The sequence below is a fragment of the Oncorhynchus keta genome, chromosome 23, assembly GCF_023373465.1.
Source record: "Oncorhynchus keta strain PuntledgeMale-10-30-2019 chromosome 23, Oket_V2, whole genome shotgun sequence".
NCBI classification, from domain to species: Eukaryota; Metazoa; Chordata; class Actinopteri; order Salmoniformes; family Salmonidae; genus Oncorhynchus; species Oncorhynchus keta.
The window spans coordinates 27,667,400-27,685,057 of record NC_068443.1 but is presented as its reverse complement, the minus strand read 5'-3'; the positions used below and the strand labels follow the sequence as shown (position 1 = coordinate 27,685,057).

The 17,658-nt window shown below is 41.2% G+C and overlaps 1 protein-coding gene and 1 pseudogene across 7 annotated transcripts in view; both read right to left on the bottom strand.

Moving 5' to 3' along the window:
• The window catches only part of LOC127911033 (general transcription factor II-I repeat domain-containing protein 2-like), a 236,247-nt pseudogene that overhangs the window by 53,972 nt on the left and 164,617 nt on the right, over positions 1-17,658 (bottom strand).
• Positions 1-17,658, bottom strand: part of LOC118402105 (sodium- and chloride-dependent glycine transporter 1-like) — an 85,135-nt gene that overhangs the window by 46,521 nt on the left and 20,956 nt on the right. The window contains exon 1 of one of the 7 annotated variants that reach the window (XM_052476965.1): positions 1,310-1,557. The exons of 5 other annotated variants lie outside the window; for them this stretch is intronic. In XM_052476965.1, the coding sequence (XP_052332925.1) occupies positions 1,310-1,351 (42 nt within the window). In that variant the 5' untranslated portion in view covers positions 1,352-1,557. Of the gene's footprint in view, positions 1-504; positions 835-1,309; positions 1,558-17,658 lie in introns of those variants that run through there. One more of the 7 variants, XM_052476970.1, reaches the window with a different exon arrangement.

The window sequence follows — 17,658 nt, the reverse complement described above, 5'->3', positions numbered from 1 at the left end:
TGGGAGGCGAGGCGAGGCGCTGACAAAGTGAACGAAGATAAGTCTGCAAATGGCATAGGAACCTCAAAGGTCTAAATAGAGTATTTGGACACACACTAGAACAACCTATGTCATGTTCAGTATTAGCTAGGTCATGCAGGAAGAAAATAAAACCATACATGGAGAATGGCCAAGTTAGACCAAATAGACAAGCGTTATACCGAACAGCCCAGAGCCTTTGGAGAGTTATAGCAATAAATATTGGCTTTCAAAAACATTTTTTTGTGGTGAAACAGCATTGTAAAAGAAGCACTGTTCCAGAGATGAGTAATCGAGATGACTACTAGTCAACACCTAAAGTGCCCCTAGACTACTAAGGGCACAGTACATTCATTTAGATCCATGACCGTAACAAATAGACTCTACATGAACTTTACACACACTTCAAAACAAGGGCGTACACTGTACAAATCAAAATATACTGTATATCTCAAAAGAATAATGCTAAATTCAAGCTTTACCTACCGCAAGCAATGCCATTTTTTCTCTTCATAGAAATGTTTCTTTAAAAGTATATGCAATGGTCTCAACGGCCCGTTTCTTTGTATTTGCTACTGAACTATAGGAGGCTTGCTCAGTCTTGACAGCGGCCAACCAAAGGACGTGACAAGACTTGGCGCTCCATATAAATCGGCAAGGAACAAAGTGCCATAACGGATATCTATATATTTTATTTTAAACAAATCTTTTGGTGGAATTGTTTAACTGACAAGTCCCTTGGCCACTAAAGAGGGGCAAAGGAAGAGAGAAATAACATATGAGCCAACCCTACTTTTTAGGACACTTTTCCCACTCTTTCACAGTTACCCTGCCCACTTCCTTAGAAACTATCACACACCCCTCTGCCAGCACCACCAGAACTTCCCACTGCAATTAGTTATAAAAACTTTTAAGTCCCGCGACACGTGGTTTGGTTTTTAAAGAGCTGTATCCCCCTCCTCACGTGGTATGGGGGCTATTGAGTCGTCACAGACACCCTGAATGATTGCAGAAAAATAAGGCAGTTCAGACAATAGGTCGTCTTGATTAATTCAATTCTTTCAGGACCTTGAACCGTCGTCCAGGCAGCTCCACACAATTGCTGCTTTGATAGTTTGGATTCACTCTCTCCCTCTAATTTGAAAAATCCAAAATTACTTTGATTTAATTTACTGTCGGAAGTGTTCTCCATGAGCTGACAAAATAACAACATTTTGCTTGAGATCAAATGTATCACATCTGTGTATCAAATAGGACACAAGATGAAAAGAATGAGAGAAAAAAAACAGACCTGGTCGGCTGTACAGGCTGCATTGCTGTTGGACTCTGACATGGTTTGATAGTGCCCAGTGGTTCTCTCGTTTCCACTCCTGAGTTCTTCATTCACACCTTTCCTTTTGGTTCCGCAGAAAGAGGGAGAAAAAGAACAGCCTCCTTTTGCCCGGGGTTGATTAATGCCTGAATTATTTTCACCTCATTTCATCTGATGGAGTTCTGTTTCCCCTCTGCCTCTCTCAATCATGCGGCATAGTAGCCCTCTCACTCGCCCTCCCTTCCTCTCTCCTTCCCTCCCTTCCTCTCTCCTTCCCTCCCTCGCTTTTGCTTGCCCTCCCTCTCAGTGTCCCCCTTCTGTTGTACTTCACGATTTCAGGAAAATCCCCCCCCCCTCCCATTCCCAAAAAGACAGGCGAGATCCACAGCCTTTGCCTCTACCTCCACAATGAATGGGTTGTTGTCATTCCAGCACCGTGGCTGAATACAGAGTGAGGGGAGTTGCTGGTTTAGCTGCCTGGAGTCAGGGCTCCTGCCAAGCCTTCCTCAAGAGACTAAAGAAAAAGTGAGGAGCCGTACGCTTCCACTGGACTCACTACCCTTGCTGTCTCTAAATTTCTTCCACTTTTTTTCAAAGCAGCTGCATCCAGACCACCAACACTCCTATTCATGAACACTTGACTCTCAAATCCCTGTCCCTTGACATGGCCAATTCCTCCCTGTATGTAGTGTAAAAGGCAGCCCCCGCCCCCTTTCAAATTATGCACCTTCCGAGGTCCAAACATATTATTTCCACTCTTGACAATGTCTGGTCAACCAATTCGTGACAGCATTGCGAGAACCATAATTGCATCACAATTTATGGGAAGAGATTCCAAAATATGTCACAAAGGAGGGCTTTTAAAACTCTGCTTATGGCCAAGTCCTCAGAGTATCCAGTTAGTGGGGTCAAAAGTTGACTGACACCTGGCATGGAGCCTAATAGACATTTGATAGTGGCGGACAATGGAGGCAACCACTTCAGTGAATAGACTCCATGAGTTAATGTGATGAGCTGTAGAATGCAGACAGAAAGTATTGATTTCTCAATCAGCATTGGAACATGACTTTAAAGGCAAATGACCATACCCTCATTGGAGGAAATGAGTACGTACAGACATTAGTTTAAAAAGAAACAGAAAGTTAATTGTGCACTATTGCTATTGTAAAGAGCAAAACAAATATTCCAACAATTAGGCTACTGTTTGCTAATTAGAATTTAGGACATTTGAAATTTGATTAGCAGAAAAGTTTATTTTGAAATGAACAACATAAAAGGGGCAAGTTATGCTAGTAATCAAGGTAGTGGAAATAATTTAATGTTTTTTATATACACAAATGAAATGCTATTAAACAATGTGTAGAAAAAATAACTGACCAGAGATGAAGGCCAAATCAGATACATTTTCATGCATGCTAAATTCCAGAAATATGATGGCTGATGGAAACCTAAGGGTCGAAACGTTGTATCGGTAACATCACCTGGGAGCATGAACAGCCATGTGCAGTGTTTTTATCCCCTACAAATCCAGCACCTGCAAAAGAGTACCTGGATGTGAGTATGTTCTTCAGCTTTTCTACAATTCCAGAAATATTCATGAAAAGTGGGCTAATCATTTTATATTCCATGAGGAGGAATGAAATTGCTTAGCTAGGCAACAGCACACTTTCTGCATGCTCTGTAGTAGTAAACGTCTGCAGACGAGCGAGTGTGTGGGATAGCAGAATAAATTACACACATGCAGAGCTCCTCTGGAGTTCCATATGAGGCCCAGGCAGCCGCAAGCCTGGCGGTGGGGGATTCTGACACTGTAGGTCATTAGAAACTTCACAGGGTCTGCAGCCAACTCCTATTAGTCAGCCACCAGAGAGCCTGTACACCACAGAATAGGTCAGATTTAATGAGGATTTTGCACTGCGCTATTTTGCCTGCCGCTTATCAATAGTTGAAAGGAGAGTGTTGTGGAGAGGGTGACTACAACCATGAAAAGAGACAAGATTACTATAAAAGCCAGTTGACATGTTGGGGAACTTGTTTTCCTAATTGCTCTGTTATGTCTGCTATTTAGCTCCAATTAAACATCACAGATGCCATGTTCTGTAATTGCCCGGATCTGTTAAATGTTTTAATTTTTTCCCCCTTTACAACTACTGCTTGAGTGTAAATTCAAAATCATTTAAACAAACATTCCCACATAAGGATTTGTCATTAAAAAGTCAGATCCAATGGCATAGTCCCTTGGGAAGAGAGCAAGAGCGTGATAGTTCAATCTCCAGACTCCACAGAGACAGACAGATCTCCCAGGACAGATGATGGGGGTCAACCGGTTAACCTTTTCCAGGCACCTCCCTACTGGGTGTCAGTCATACCCAGGTCATACTTTGCCCATCGCACACAACCCTGCTACTAAGAATATATAGGCTAACCCCAAACGAGACAGGGAGATGGGGACCTTCCTCAGAACTCACCACCATACTCCTCACACTAATGACCCTGAATATGGTAGTGGCGGGGGGCAGGGTGATGGAGGCCATTGGGACAGGACAACTTCCGACTAAGGCATGCAAGAATTTAGAAAGGGTCGTCTGGCTGTGCACAGCCCATCAATGAGGTGGCCCGGCAGCCTGAGAAAAGCCCAGTTGCTATGGAGCAGGGGTAGGCCACAGTCCTGCCAGAGAGCGAGAAAGGAGAGAGAGAGAGAGAGAGAGAGAGAGAGAACACGAGAGAGGGAAGGGGGCGTAGCATTGGGAGTTCCATTTCAAATCTAAACTTGCAGTTTTTATTTCCTACTACGCTCCTATCAGAGAGTAGATCTCACCCATTTCAAGCATTTGAGTTGAGTTCTCTAGAACATCAAATCTGCAAGCATTTTTTTGCAAAGGATATTCTCATACTTCTTGAAAGGATAAGGCTACCGTTATATCAGCAATAAGATAGAAAATCTTCCTATTTCACAACATTTCAATCTAATAGAAATAAAACCAAAAAAAGCCTTAAAGTGGCACAGAATGCTCCCATGTTTGAAATTAGCTGCCTTTGGGACTCTTTCCTATTCAGAGCACGCTGCCTCTATTGACAAGCAAACAAGGGTCTTCAGTGTGTGCTAAATTACTACTGCTGACCAAACATGTCACTTCGCAACTTACTGCCCTGCTGGATGTGCCGTTTCCAGATCTCACTCAGTTGGTATAGACTAGAGATACAAACGCACGCACACACACGCACACGCACACGCACACACACACATATATATATTTACAAATATTGCAAAGGCAAGCTCCAACAAACATGACTTTTATCCCACCACTTGACACACAAAGCTTTTTGCTGAAATAATAGGAAGACACATAAAAAAGCAATTTGTCATTGATCTTATTCTGTTTTGGGTTGTCTAATTTCTAGTTTTGGGTCTTGAGAGGAGGAAACAGAGTCCATGAAACAGTCATGCCCTTATATTGCAGGCAAGACAAGTGTAATAGCTATGTTTTTATTTTATTTTAAATTGGCAGCATCAAAATATCAGTGCTAATGTAGAGGGACGGCAGGGTAGCCTAGTGGTTAGAGCGTTGGACTAGTAACCGGAAGGTTGCAAGTTCAAACCCCCGAGCTGACAAGGTACAAATCTGTCGTTCTGCCCCTGAACAGGCAGTTAACCCGCTGTTCCTAGGCCGTCATTGAAAATAAGAATTTGTTCTTAACTGACTTGCCTGTTTAAATAAAGGTAAAATTAAAATTTAAAAAACAAGCTACTCAGAGAATTTCCAATGTACAGTGCATTCGGAAAGTATTCCTTTTTCCACATTTGGTTATGTTACAGACTTATTATAAGTCTGATTAAATTGTTATTTTTCCTCATCAATCTGTACACAGTATCCCATAATTACAAAGCAAAAACAGGTTGTTTTTTTTTGCAAATGTATTAAATGTAAAAAACTGAAATATCACACAAGAATTCAGATCCTTTACTCAGTACTTTGTTGAAGCACCTTTGGCAGTGATTACAGCCTTGAGTATTCTTGGGTATTCTTACCTGTTTTTGGGGAGTTTCTCCCATTCTTCTCTTCAGATCCTCTCAAGCTCTGTCAGGTTGGATGGGGAGCGTCGCTGCACAGTTATTTTCAGGTCTCTCCAGAGATGTTCAATCGGGTTCAAGTCAGAGCTCTGGCAGGGCCACTCAAGGACATTCAGAGACTTATCCCAAAGCCACTTCTGTGTTGTCTTGGCTGTGTGCTTAGGGTCTTTGTCCTGTCGGAAGGTGAACCTTCACCCCGGTCTGAGGTCCTGAGTGCTCTGGAGCAGGTTTTCATCAAGGATCTCTCTGTACTTTGCTCCATTCATCTTTCTCTCTATCCTGACATCCCCACAGCATGATGCTGCCACCGCCATGCTTCATCGTAGAGATGGTGCCAGGTTTCCTCCAGACGTGACTCTTGGCATTCAGGCCAAAGAGTTCAATCTTGGTTTCATCAGACCAGAGAATCTTGTTTCTCAAGGTCTGAGTCCTTTAGGTGTCTTTTGGCAAACTCCAAGTGGGCTGTCATGTGCCTTTTACTGAGGAGTGGCTTCCGTCTGCCCACTTTACCATAAAGACCTGATTGGTGGAGTGCTGCAGAGATGGTTGTCCTTCTGGAAGGTTCTCCCATCTCCACAGAGGAACTCTGGAACTCTGTCAGTGACCATCGGGTTCTTGGTCACCTCCCTGACTAAGGCCCTTCTCCCCCGATTGCTCAGTTTGGCCGGGCGGGCCAGCTCTGGTCTTGGTGGTTCCAAACTTCTTCCATTTAAGAATGATGGAGGCCACTGTGTTCTTGGGGACCTTCAATGCTGCAGAAATGTTTTGGTACTCTTTTCCAGGCCTGTGACTCGGCACAATCCTGTCTCAGAGCTCTACGGACAATTCCTTCAACCTCATGGCTTGGTTTTTGCTCTGACATGCTCTGTGAACTGTGGGACCTTATATAGACAGATGTGTGCCTTTCCAAATCATGTCCAATCAATTGAATGTAACACAGGTGAACTCCAATCCAGTTGTAGAAGCATTTCAGGGATGATCAATGGAAACAGGATGCACCTGAGCTCAATTTGGAGTCTCATAGCAAAGGGTCTGAATACTTAGGTAAATAAGGTATTTCTGTTTATTTTTAATACATTTACAATAATGTCATAATGGGGGTATTGGGTATTGTGTTTAGAATGATGAGGGGGGAAATAATTTAATCAATGTTAGAATAAAATTAAGGCTGTAATGTAATAAAATGTGGAAAAAATTAAGGGGTCTGAATATTTTCTGAAGGCACTGTAATGTTGCTCCATGGTTCATGTTTCCTATGAGTGGTGGGATTTTTAGCTACCCTTAAGCAAAAGTAGGAATTCATCTTATGTTCCTTCTCCTCATTTGATTTATTTTAGTTGATACCGATTTGTTTCCCCCCAAAAGTAACAATTGCCTAATTATCAAGCTCAAAATGAGTACTGAGTGTGGACCTCTAGAACATCTCACTGTAACGTCCACAATACGATCACAGAACACATTTTAATTTCAGGTGTAGACTGGGTCACGGGATGCGTTTAGCAGTCATTCAACTTTATGGTAGAGACCTCTGTTAATTGGTATGACATGTATTTTTTTTCTCCATCTAGTCTTCTTTAGTGATAGATGTAGCATCCAGTGCAGTGCTGAAGAGATGTCCAGCTCACTCGTGGAGATGCTAATGTTTGGTCCTATTAAATCCGCCTGCATAAAGATCTCTGTCCCTTATTGCAATTAACTTAATATCTCATCACCTCTGATTAGGTTCCCAAGTAAGTGATGGGGTGTGCGAAGGCTTGGTACATGGAAAACTTGGATAACCCTCAATTTACTCAACAGTTCAGACCGGGAAACAGAAAAGTGACAGCAAGTAGCTCTGGAGAATCTCTCAGGCTGGAACGACTACATGACACGGAGGACAGAAACCAAAAAAAAAAAAAATGTAAACTGCCATTGTTTTGCGCGACTGACAGCCTTTGTCTGGGCAACAAAAAGGACAAATTCATTGGTCGGAAAACAACTTCCTGAGCATTTCTTCCAGTTTGAAGTGTGACGTTTGCTTAGCCTTGCAGCATTCAGGGACACAGGAGAGCAATCTCTAACGCTTGGGTTAACCTGAAGTTTCCATGATAATTTCTCCCCTCCGTTATTTAGCTGGAAGGGCCCCAGCTGTTAATTCTTTATAAATAGCGTGTAGCTCAGATCCCCTCCAGGGAGAATGGGGCTCAGTGGAGTAGCTTGGGAACAAATCGGGCTGGAAAAAGCACACAACATACACAATTTGACAAACATATGGGATCATTGCTGGAGATTAAAGTGAGTTATATGTGACTTGAGTTCGCCTCACGTGGATTCAACAATGAGCAAATTAGAAGAGCAGCAGCAATCGTAGTTGAGCTGAAATACTATGAGAAGTGACAAGAGGTTTGCGGGAAAAAAACGAAATTCCCATATTATTTAGAGGGGGAATAGGTTACCAAAAGTTTGAAAATCTCATATTTGACTCGTAGCCTACATACACAGCAAATATTTCTGGAGTAACACTGAATTTACTAAAATCATTCAAACAGAAAATTATAATTTGAATGTGTTGGCATCAGCTCATTGTGCTAATGTATCTGGTATTTCATTCTTCCTGCATACTTTCATAATCTTAAAATTAAATTAACTAATATATAAGAGGGGGAAAAACTTCAACAGAGGAACATTTTTGTGCAATGGCCAGGTTGAAGGCCTCGTCTCTAGCTAGGTCAACATAACTGGTCCAGGGTGGTTGTAGGATTCTAGGTCCTATTTGGAATTATGTCAGAGTTCCAGGAACCAGATACAATGTAACATAGCTTGGTGAACATGTGAATAATCAACAACAACAAAATATATACAGTAGCAGTCAAAAGTTTGGACACACCTACAACTCATTCCAGGATTTTCTTCTACATTGTAGAATAATAGTGAAGACATCAAAACAATGAAATAACCCATATGGATTCATGTCGTGTGTTAAAGTGTTAAACAAATCAAAATATATTTTATATTTGAGATTCCTGGAATGCATTTCAATTAACAGGTGTGGCTTGTTAAAAGGTCATTTGTGGAATATCTTTCCTTCTTAATGCCTTTGAGCCAAATAAGTTGTGTTGGGACAAGGAAGGGGTGGTATACAGAAGATAGCCCTATTTGGTAAAATACCAAGTCCATATTATGGCAAGAACAGCTCAAATAAGCAAAGAGAAACAACAGTCCATCATTACTTTAAGACATGGAGGTCAGTCAATGCGGAAAATTTCAAGAAAGTTTCTTCAAGTGCAGTCACAAAAACCATAATGCGCTATGATGAAACTGGCTTTCATGATTACCACCACAGGAAAGGAAGACACATAATTATCTCTGCTGCAGAGGATACGTTTATTAGAGTTACCAGCATCAGAAATTTCAGCCCAAATAAATGCTTCAAAGACTTCAAGTAACAGACACATCTAAACATCAACTGTTCAGAGGAGACTGCATGAATCAGGGCTTCATGGTCGATTTGCTGCAAAGAAACCACTACTAAAGGACACCAATAAGAAGGAACACGAAAAATTGACAAATTTGAGATTTTTGGTTCCAACAGAAGTGTCTTTGTGAGACACAGAGTAGATGAACAGATGATCTCCCCATTTGTGGTTCCCACCGTGAAGCATGGAGGAGGAGGTGTGATCACTGTCTGTGATTTATTTCGAATTCAAGGCACACTTAACCAGCATGACTACCACAGTAATCTGCAGCGATACACCATCCCATCTGGTTCGCGCTTAGGCAGACTATCTTTTGTTTTCAAACACGACAATGACCCAACATACCTCCAGGCTGTGTAAGGGCTATTTGACCAAGAAGGAGAGTGATGGAGGGCTGCATCAGATGACCTGGTCTCCACAATCACCCAACCTCAATTAAATTGAGATGGTTTGGGATGAGTTGGACCGCAGAGTGAAGGAAAAGCAACCAACAAGTGCTCAGCATATGTGGGAACTCCTTCAAGTCCGTTGGAAAAGCATTCCAGGTGAAGCTGGTTGAGAAAATGCCAAGAGTGTGTAAAGCTGTCATGGCTACTTTGAAGAATTTCAAATATAACATATATTTTTTGGTTACTACATGATTCCATATGTGTTATTTCATAGTTCTGATGTCTACACTATTATGAAAAACCCTTGAATGAGTAGGTGTTCTAAAACTTTTGACCAGTAGTGCACGTTGATTCGATTTGAAATGGTGGGGGAATTTGAGATGCTTTTGGTGAGCCTTGGACATTGAAGGAATCAATTGAAGGAATCAAAGTGATAACTAATGTGAAGACGGGTGTTCCTGTGTGGGAGCCCTGAGAACAGCAGACCCGCTTTATCCCATGCCTATATCTCCCATTCACTAGACAACGGGCAGAGCAGGTTGAGTTCAAGCGCAACAAATTACCTAAATATGGGGTGAAAAGCCTTTGAAAGACCTCAAATGGACTGTTGAAAATAATAATGATAAAAGAGCTGAGAAGATTTAAGAGGCCCGTTGAGGGAACACAATGCTCAATAGCTGTCCATAATTTTACAAACTCGCCAGCGGATGAAAGTGGGTCTCTTTTTTAACTTTGTTTACCCTTTCTTTGGAGGGGGCTGCCATTAAACAGAAGTGAGAGGAAGAAAAGGTGGAAAAAACGTCATTTTCAGCCTGAGTGGTTTCTTCAAATGAAATCTAAAGGCCGAAACTCAAAGGGTTCTTTGGTTGGGGGATCTTTAAAAGGAAGCGCAGCAGTGGACGTGTTTGGCATTTGGTGACCTTCCTCCCCCCACTGTACCTTCGCCACAGTGGCTGCATTTTCCCTGGCTCTGCCACTTGGTGCACTGTACAGTCCACAGAGGTTCAAACAAACAGAAATCATGTTTAACTTCCCTTTTGCTCCCTCACACCTTTTCCCATGCCCTAAAGGCAGCACGATTGCACAGTTACAAAGATGTGAACACTTAAGATAATATAAGTGAGTGATTGACAGCTGAATATGGTCCTCCTTACATAAGGAGGAAAGAAAAAGCTTTTGGGCAGACTGAAGTTGTATGGGACAGACAAATTTAACTTGAGACTTATTGTCTTTACGCAAACTTCACATGGCAGGGCAACTGTTAACAACATAAAGTCGTTGAGACCATCCACTCATACACACCTCAATACTACAGTCACAGTCTTGCCAGTTTTCCAAGGTGAGAATGTAGATTCGGTGTTATGTAGCAACATTTGAAATTGTGCGTTTTACTTTGGACAAAAGTAGAGACTCAGAGCTAGGAAATGGGATATCATACACTGCAGTTGAGGAACAATGGAAAAGTAATTCTGCTTTGGAAGTTGCTAAACTTGAAAACCCACGTTTTGAGAAAATGTCCCTTGAATGTTTTGGTACACCTACTGGAGAGCTCTTCTTTGTCTACACCCATTCAGCATCGTTCACACCCTCTAAAGCCTTAGCCCCACCCATCTCTTTAAGGATTCTCATGTGTATGTGTGTGAGTATGTATGTGAGTCTATGTGGTAAACACAAACACACGCTATATCAAATAAAAATGAAAGTTTATTTGTCACATGCACAGGACACAGGCGGTGTAAACGTTTACTAGCATAGTGGTTACTAGCATAGTAGCAATGTCCAAAACAGATACAAATATTTAAAACATGTTGTTTTCTTATTATTAGATGGCGCTTACCCGACACACTTATCTAAATTGATGGGTCATGTGAAGGAAGACCTGTAACCACCCACCAGCCACATCTAGCTATGTGGATGGGTCACTATTGTCCGGCCGAAGTGGAACCTTTTGTTTAGACATGTAGCTAGCTAGGTAGCTAAACAATGAACCGGCATAATCCCAACTCATACTAGTACCAATACAAACATTGCCATAGCTGTAGTATGAATCTGCAGGTAGCTAAAGCTAAACAAACAAGGTTCAATGTTAGCTAGCTAACATTAGGCTATATCTAGCAATGCAAATGTTTTTCTGATTCGAATAATATTACTACACAGATCATACACGTAACGTTAGCTATCGAGCCAGCAATCTAACATTTGCTAGCTCACTAACAGTACGCTTTAACTTGCAATAAATAAATAAAACTTTCTGACAAAATTAGAAACATATATCTGAAAATGTAGCTAGACTCTTACATGGATGAACGCTTCACAGCAGACTTGAAACATTTAACATTTAACGTTTTGTTTGTAGATACATAATTTGGCTTGCATTGTGTCAAGTCACTCCGGATCACACTGAACATGGCGTGTGCAGAAAGTAGACCATCACTTTTTCCAACTGAACTTTCGATAGCGCCTGCTAAATTTAGGGCATCAATGTTGTTGAAAGTAGCACAACTTTTGTAGTTCTAATAAATGTTTACGTTCAAATGCCGCTCCTGTGAAGTAGTGACATGGAAATGCGCCTAATTTCCTGAAACAAGTCACAAATATCTAGCCAACATTTTTCAATTGAATAACATTGTTTGTGAACTTTAGAGCTGTAACGATTTGACACTTTGGCTTTGGTTAAAGGCAAGTACAAACGCATACTAGTAGTAGTCATCGCTCCTGCTCGAGAGTCTACACATCCTGTGTGATGGGAAACAAGATCATCATCTCACTGGCTCCTTCTCTTGCGAGGTCTCAGTGGCTATTGCCGATCACTGTTCTCAAAACTTGTCGTTGCACATCACACTACAAGAGCATTGCAGATTGTGTGACTATAAAATCAAACATGTTTGAAAATATTGGGATGTCTGGGACTGGTAGCCCTCAGATTGCGTTTCTAAACCGCTCACATTAAAACTAGCGTCGGTGATGAGGTAGGCAACGACATGGGGATATTTGTAAAAAAAATATTTTAGAAGTGATGATAGAAAGCACTTTTCAAAATCGTTTGACATGCTCGTCACCATTGAATAACTACAGCCTGAGCGATATGGTATTATTGGATCCGAAACAGATTTTAGAAAGGCAAAAGTCACCGATTACTGTTAGATCTGCTGATATGAAGTCATTTAGAGGTGAAAAGAATTTATAAAAAAATATATTACAAAATGACACAATAATCTTTTACACTAATTACCAGATACTCTAAATTATGATTTAACAAAATGTACATTATTTATGAACATTTTATTTGTGGTTTACAGGATATCCACCAAAAAGCAACTACATCCTCTATAAATACAACAGTAAATATAAAACTTGTTTACTTTACCTTCTTAGGTACAAGTTAAAGATGTGGCACTGTATAAGAAGTTCGCAAAAGTGTTTGTGCTAGACCACCACAAGTAGCACAGATAGCTAGCAAACTATATTGCTGGCTAGATAGCTAAGCTAACAACCTTGCTGGCTAGCTAGCCTGCTAATGTTAACTAAGTGAGAGTGTGATGAGGACAGGGCTGCTTGATTGGTGTACTTTTTTCATTTACAAATACGCTGGCTGTTATTAACTCCTCACTGTTAAACCAACATGCTTACTCTCTCTCTCACATTGTGACCTAGAGCTGTATGATGTTCAATGAGCAGCTAGTAGAGAGCCCTCTTCAGGTAACCATTGAAAATGTTTTTCAAAAATACCTCAAATGAGCAGACATATTTGTTTATTCTATGTACAGTTGAAGTCAGAAGGTTACATACACCATAGCCAAATACATTTAAACTCAGTTTTTCACAATTGTTGACATTTAATCAGAGTAAAAATTCCCTGTCTTAGGTAAATTAGGATCACCACTTTATTTTAAGAATGTGAAATGTCAGAATAATAGTAGAGAGAATTATTTTTTATTTCTTTCATCACATTCCCAGTTTGTCAGAAGTTTACATACACTCAATTCGTATTTGGTAGCACGGTTGCATTTAAATTGTTTAACTTGGGTAAAACGTTTTGGGTAGCCTTCCACAAGCTTCACACAATAAGTTGGGTGAATTTTGGCCCATTCCTCCTGACAGAGCTGGTATAACTGAGTCTGGGATGTAGGCCTCCTTGCTCGCACATTTTCTATAGGATTGAGGTCAGAGCTTTGTGATGACCACTCCGATACCTTGACTTTCTTGTCCTTAAGCCATTTTGCCACAACTTTGGAAGTATTCTTGGGGTCATTGTCCATTTGGAAGACCCATTTGCGACCAAGCTTTAACATCCTGACTGATGTCTTGAGATGTTGCTTCAATATATCCACATTATTTTCTTTCCTAATGATGCCATCTATTTTGTGAAGTGCACCAGTCCCTCCGCAGCAAAGCACCCCCACAAAATGATGCTGCCACCCCCGTGCTCCACGGTTGGGATGGTGTTCTTCAGCTTGCAAGCCTCCCCCTTTTTCCTCCAAACATAACAATGGTCATTATGGCCAAAAAGTCATATTTTTGTTTTATCATTCATCCAAAAAGTATGATCTTTGTCCCCATGTGCAGTTGCAAACCGTAGTCTGGCTTTTTTATGGTGGTTTTGGAGCAGTGGCTTCTTCCTTGCTGAGCGGCCTTTTAGGTTATGTCGATATAGGACTCGTTTTACTGTGGATATAGATACTTTTGTACCTGTTTCCTCCAGAATCTTCACAAGTTCATTTGCTGTTGTTTTGGGATTGATTTGCACTTTTCACACCAAAGTACGTTCATCTCTAGGAGACAGAACGTGTCTCCTTTCTGAGCGCTATAACAGCTGCATGGTCCCATGGTGGTTATACTTGCATACTATTGTTTCTACAGATGAACATGGTACCTTCATGCGTTTGGAAATTGCTCCCAAGGATGAACCAGACTTGTGGAGGTCTACAATTTTTTTTATGCCATGGCTGATTTCTTTTGATTTTCCCATGATGTCAATCGAAGAGGCACTGAGTTTGAAGGTAGGCCTTGAAATACATCCACAGGTACACTAATTGAATGATGATGTCAATTAGCCTATCAGAAGCTTCTAAAGCCATGACATAATTTTCTGGAATATTCCAAGCTGTTTAAAGCCACAGTCAACTTAGTGTATGTAAACTTCTGACCCACTGGAAGTATGATGCAGTGAATTATAAGTGAAATAATCTGTCTGTAAACACTTGTTGGAAAAATTACATGTGTCATGCACAAAGTAGGTGTCCTAACCGACTTGCCAAAACAATAGTTTGTTAAGAAGAAATTTGTGGAGTGGTTGAAAAACAGGTTTTAATGACTCCAACCTAAGCGTATATAAACTTCCGACTTCAACTGTATATAATATTGGCATAAGTGGAATAATATTATATAATAATATTGGCATCTGTGGAATAATATTATATAATAATATTGGCATCTGTGGAATAAAGACCAATAGATATATTTCTGTGAATGGCTAATATCGTCCGATAATATCGGTCATCTTATTTATTGGTCGGGCTCTATTCGAGGTGGGGCTTTGAGTTGTGTTCTCCATTTGGCTGTTCCCAAGAGACGAGCAGGAGAGCAGCAGTCAGACAGGATGCTACTCATTGTCCTACCACATCTAAATGAGGTGCCGAGCAGACAAATGTGCAAATCCCTCACCCCACTCCCTTCCCCAACATATCTTCTCTCAAAGCATAAAAGACATCTAGCTGTCTCGTAAAATGGTCTGCCAAAACCTCATCCGGCTGCCAATTCAGGGAAAGTGAGCCCAAAGCTATAAAAGATGTTAGAGAGCTATTCAAAAGATAAGGCCTTCCTTAGAAAGGTTGGAAAGAGTCAGAATTGGGTTTCTAAAGCACAATTGCAAGCAAAATGATACCTGCCTGTCCATGCAATATAAATACTCTGCTCGAATAGATAGAAAACCAGGAAGAACAATTTTAGCAGCAAGGGAAATTAAGTATACAACGTCTAAAACATAAATTAGGTTATGTATAACTATCTGTATATACACTATATATACAAAAGTAAGTGGACACCCCTTCAAATTAGTGGATTCAGCTATTTCAGCCACACACGTTGCTGACCAGTGTATAAAATCGAGAACACAGCCATGCAATTGCCATAGACATACATTGGCAGTAGAATGGCCTTACTGAAGAGCTCAGTGACTTTCAACGTGGCAACGTCATAGGATGCCATCTTTTCAACAAGTCAGTTTGTCAAATTTCTGCTCTGCTAGAGCTGCCCCGGTCATCTGTAGGTGCTGTTACTGTGAAGTAGAAAGTCTAGGAGCAACAGCGGCTCAGCAGCAAAGTGGTAGGCCACAAAAGCTCACAGAACGGAACCGCTGAGTGCTGAAGCGCGTAGCGTGTAAAAATCGTTCCAAACTGCCTCTGGAAGCAAAGTCAGCACAATAACTGTTTGTCTGGAGCTTCATGCAATGGGTTTCCATGGCTGAGCAGCCACACACAAGCCTAAGATCACCATGTGCAATGCCAAGCATCGGTTGGAGTGGTGTAAAGCTTGCCGCCATTGGACTCTGGAGCAGTGGAAACACTTTCTCTGGAGGGATGAACCACGCTTCACCATCTGGCAGTCCGACGGACAAATCTGGGTTTGGCGGATGCCAGGAGAACGCTACCTGCCCCAATGCATAGTGCCAACTGTAAAGTTTGGTGTAGGAGGAATAATGATCTGGGGCTGTTTTCGTGGTTCAGGCTAGGTCCCTTGTTTAAAGTGAAGGGAAATCTTAAAGCAACAGCATACAATGACATTCTAGACAATTCTGTGCTTCCAACTTTGTAGCAACAATTTGGGGAAGCTCCTTTCCTGTTCCAGCATGACAATGCCCTTGTACACAAAGCAAAGTCCATACAGAAATGGTTTGTCAAGATCGGTGTGGAAGAACTTGACTGGCTTGCACAGAGCCCTGACCTCAACCCCATCAAACACCTTTGGGATGAATTGGAATGCCGACTGCGAGCGAGGCCTAATCGCCCAACATCATTGCCTGATCTCGCTAATGCACTTGCGGCTGAATGGAAGCAAGTCCTTCCCAGAAGAGTGGAGGCTGTTATAGCAGTAAAGGGCGGACCAACGCTATATTAAAGCCCATGAAATGTTTGACGATCAGGTGTCCACATACTGTAGATACTTTTAATCATGTAGTGTATGTAATGCAATATACTGTATGCAAGGGAGCCGGGGCAGTGAAGCAGTGACAGTTAGTGATGGCGGGAGAAGGGTTCGGTCCTGTGGAATGACTAGCATCACTGTCTGTCAGTAGAAGACAACAGACTCAGCCATTGCGACTGGAGCATGGGGGAACCAATCACAGAAGGGGAGGGAAATGGAGGGGAGGATCTCTGGCTCTTATCTACCATTGACTTCACGTTTGGACCTCAAGGTCGATCTTACTTTTTTCCTGTCCAGATAAGAGAGGTTTAACATTCTATCTCTATCTCTTTTCCTGTTTTACTAACAGCAGTGTGAAATTTGAAGTTTGAAAATGTTGTTGTGAAGAACATGTGATGTTGTTGTTACTGAGGCCTTGGTCTGAGCATATTTACAGAAAGGAACACACTGTCCAGACAATTACAGAAGTGGCTGCTGCAAAAACCACATCGGCCAAGTCAAACAATCAGCCTGTAGTATACCTGCTTGACAGACACATGGGTCCGTTTGGGTAAAGCCACACAAGGTCCAGTTACTTCAGTACAACTACTATAGCCAGCCACTGTCCCCATCTTCTCAGTAGTTAAACATCAAAAAGGATGAAGGCATGGCATACAAGATTAGGGATGGTCAAAACCAGTTTCTTACAAACTATGTAAACATAAGACACATAGAAAATACATAAAAAGACAAATGGAACTTCAGAAATTCAAGCTAGCGTCTTGTAGAATCACATCGCTCAAGTACAGGTAACATCTTGTTGACGACGATAAATAGGGTAGGCACGTCATCAAATGATAGGCTGAACCAAAATAACATATATTCACCCAAAATACTACTAAAAGAGCATTCAAATGAAAGTGATATTTATTGACTTTATCCTAAGTAAATGTATAATCGAAATGACCTTCCAAGCTCTTTGGTTCATATGCAATAATCTTTCATTTTGAGTGCGAAACAATAATTTCATTTTCCTTTGATCAAATTATAAAATATTTTTGGGAGGACAGAATTTATAGCCTTTTCGGTTCCCAATGGGATTCTCTCTAACACAGTACAAATGTGGCACTATTAACATAAGAAATGTAGACAGTAGGTCTACAGTAAAAAATTACTACAAAACTTGGGAAATTACACAAACTTTTACTTCACTACTGGTTGTGCAGTAGCTGGTGACAGCTAATGAGACCTCCACATTAAATCATGTTACAAATGTTTTTACAACTAGCT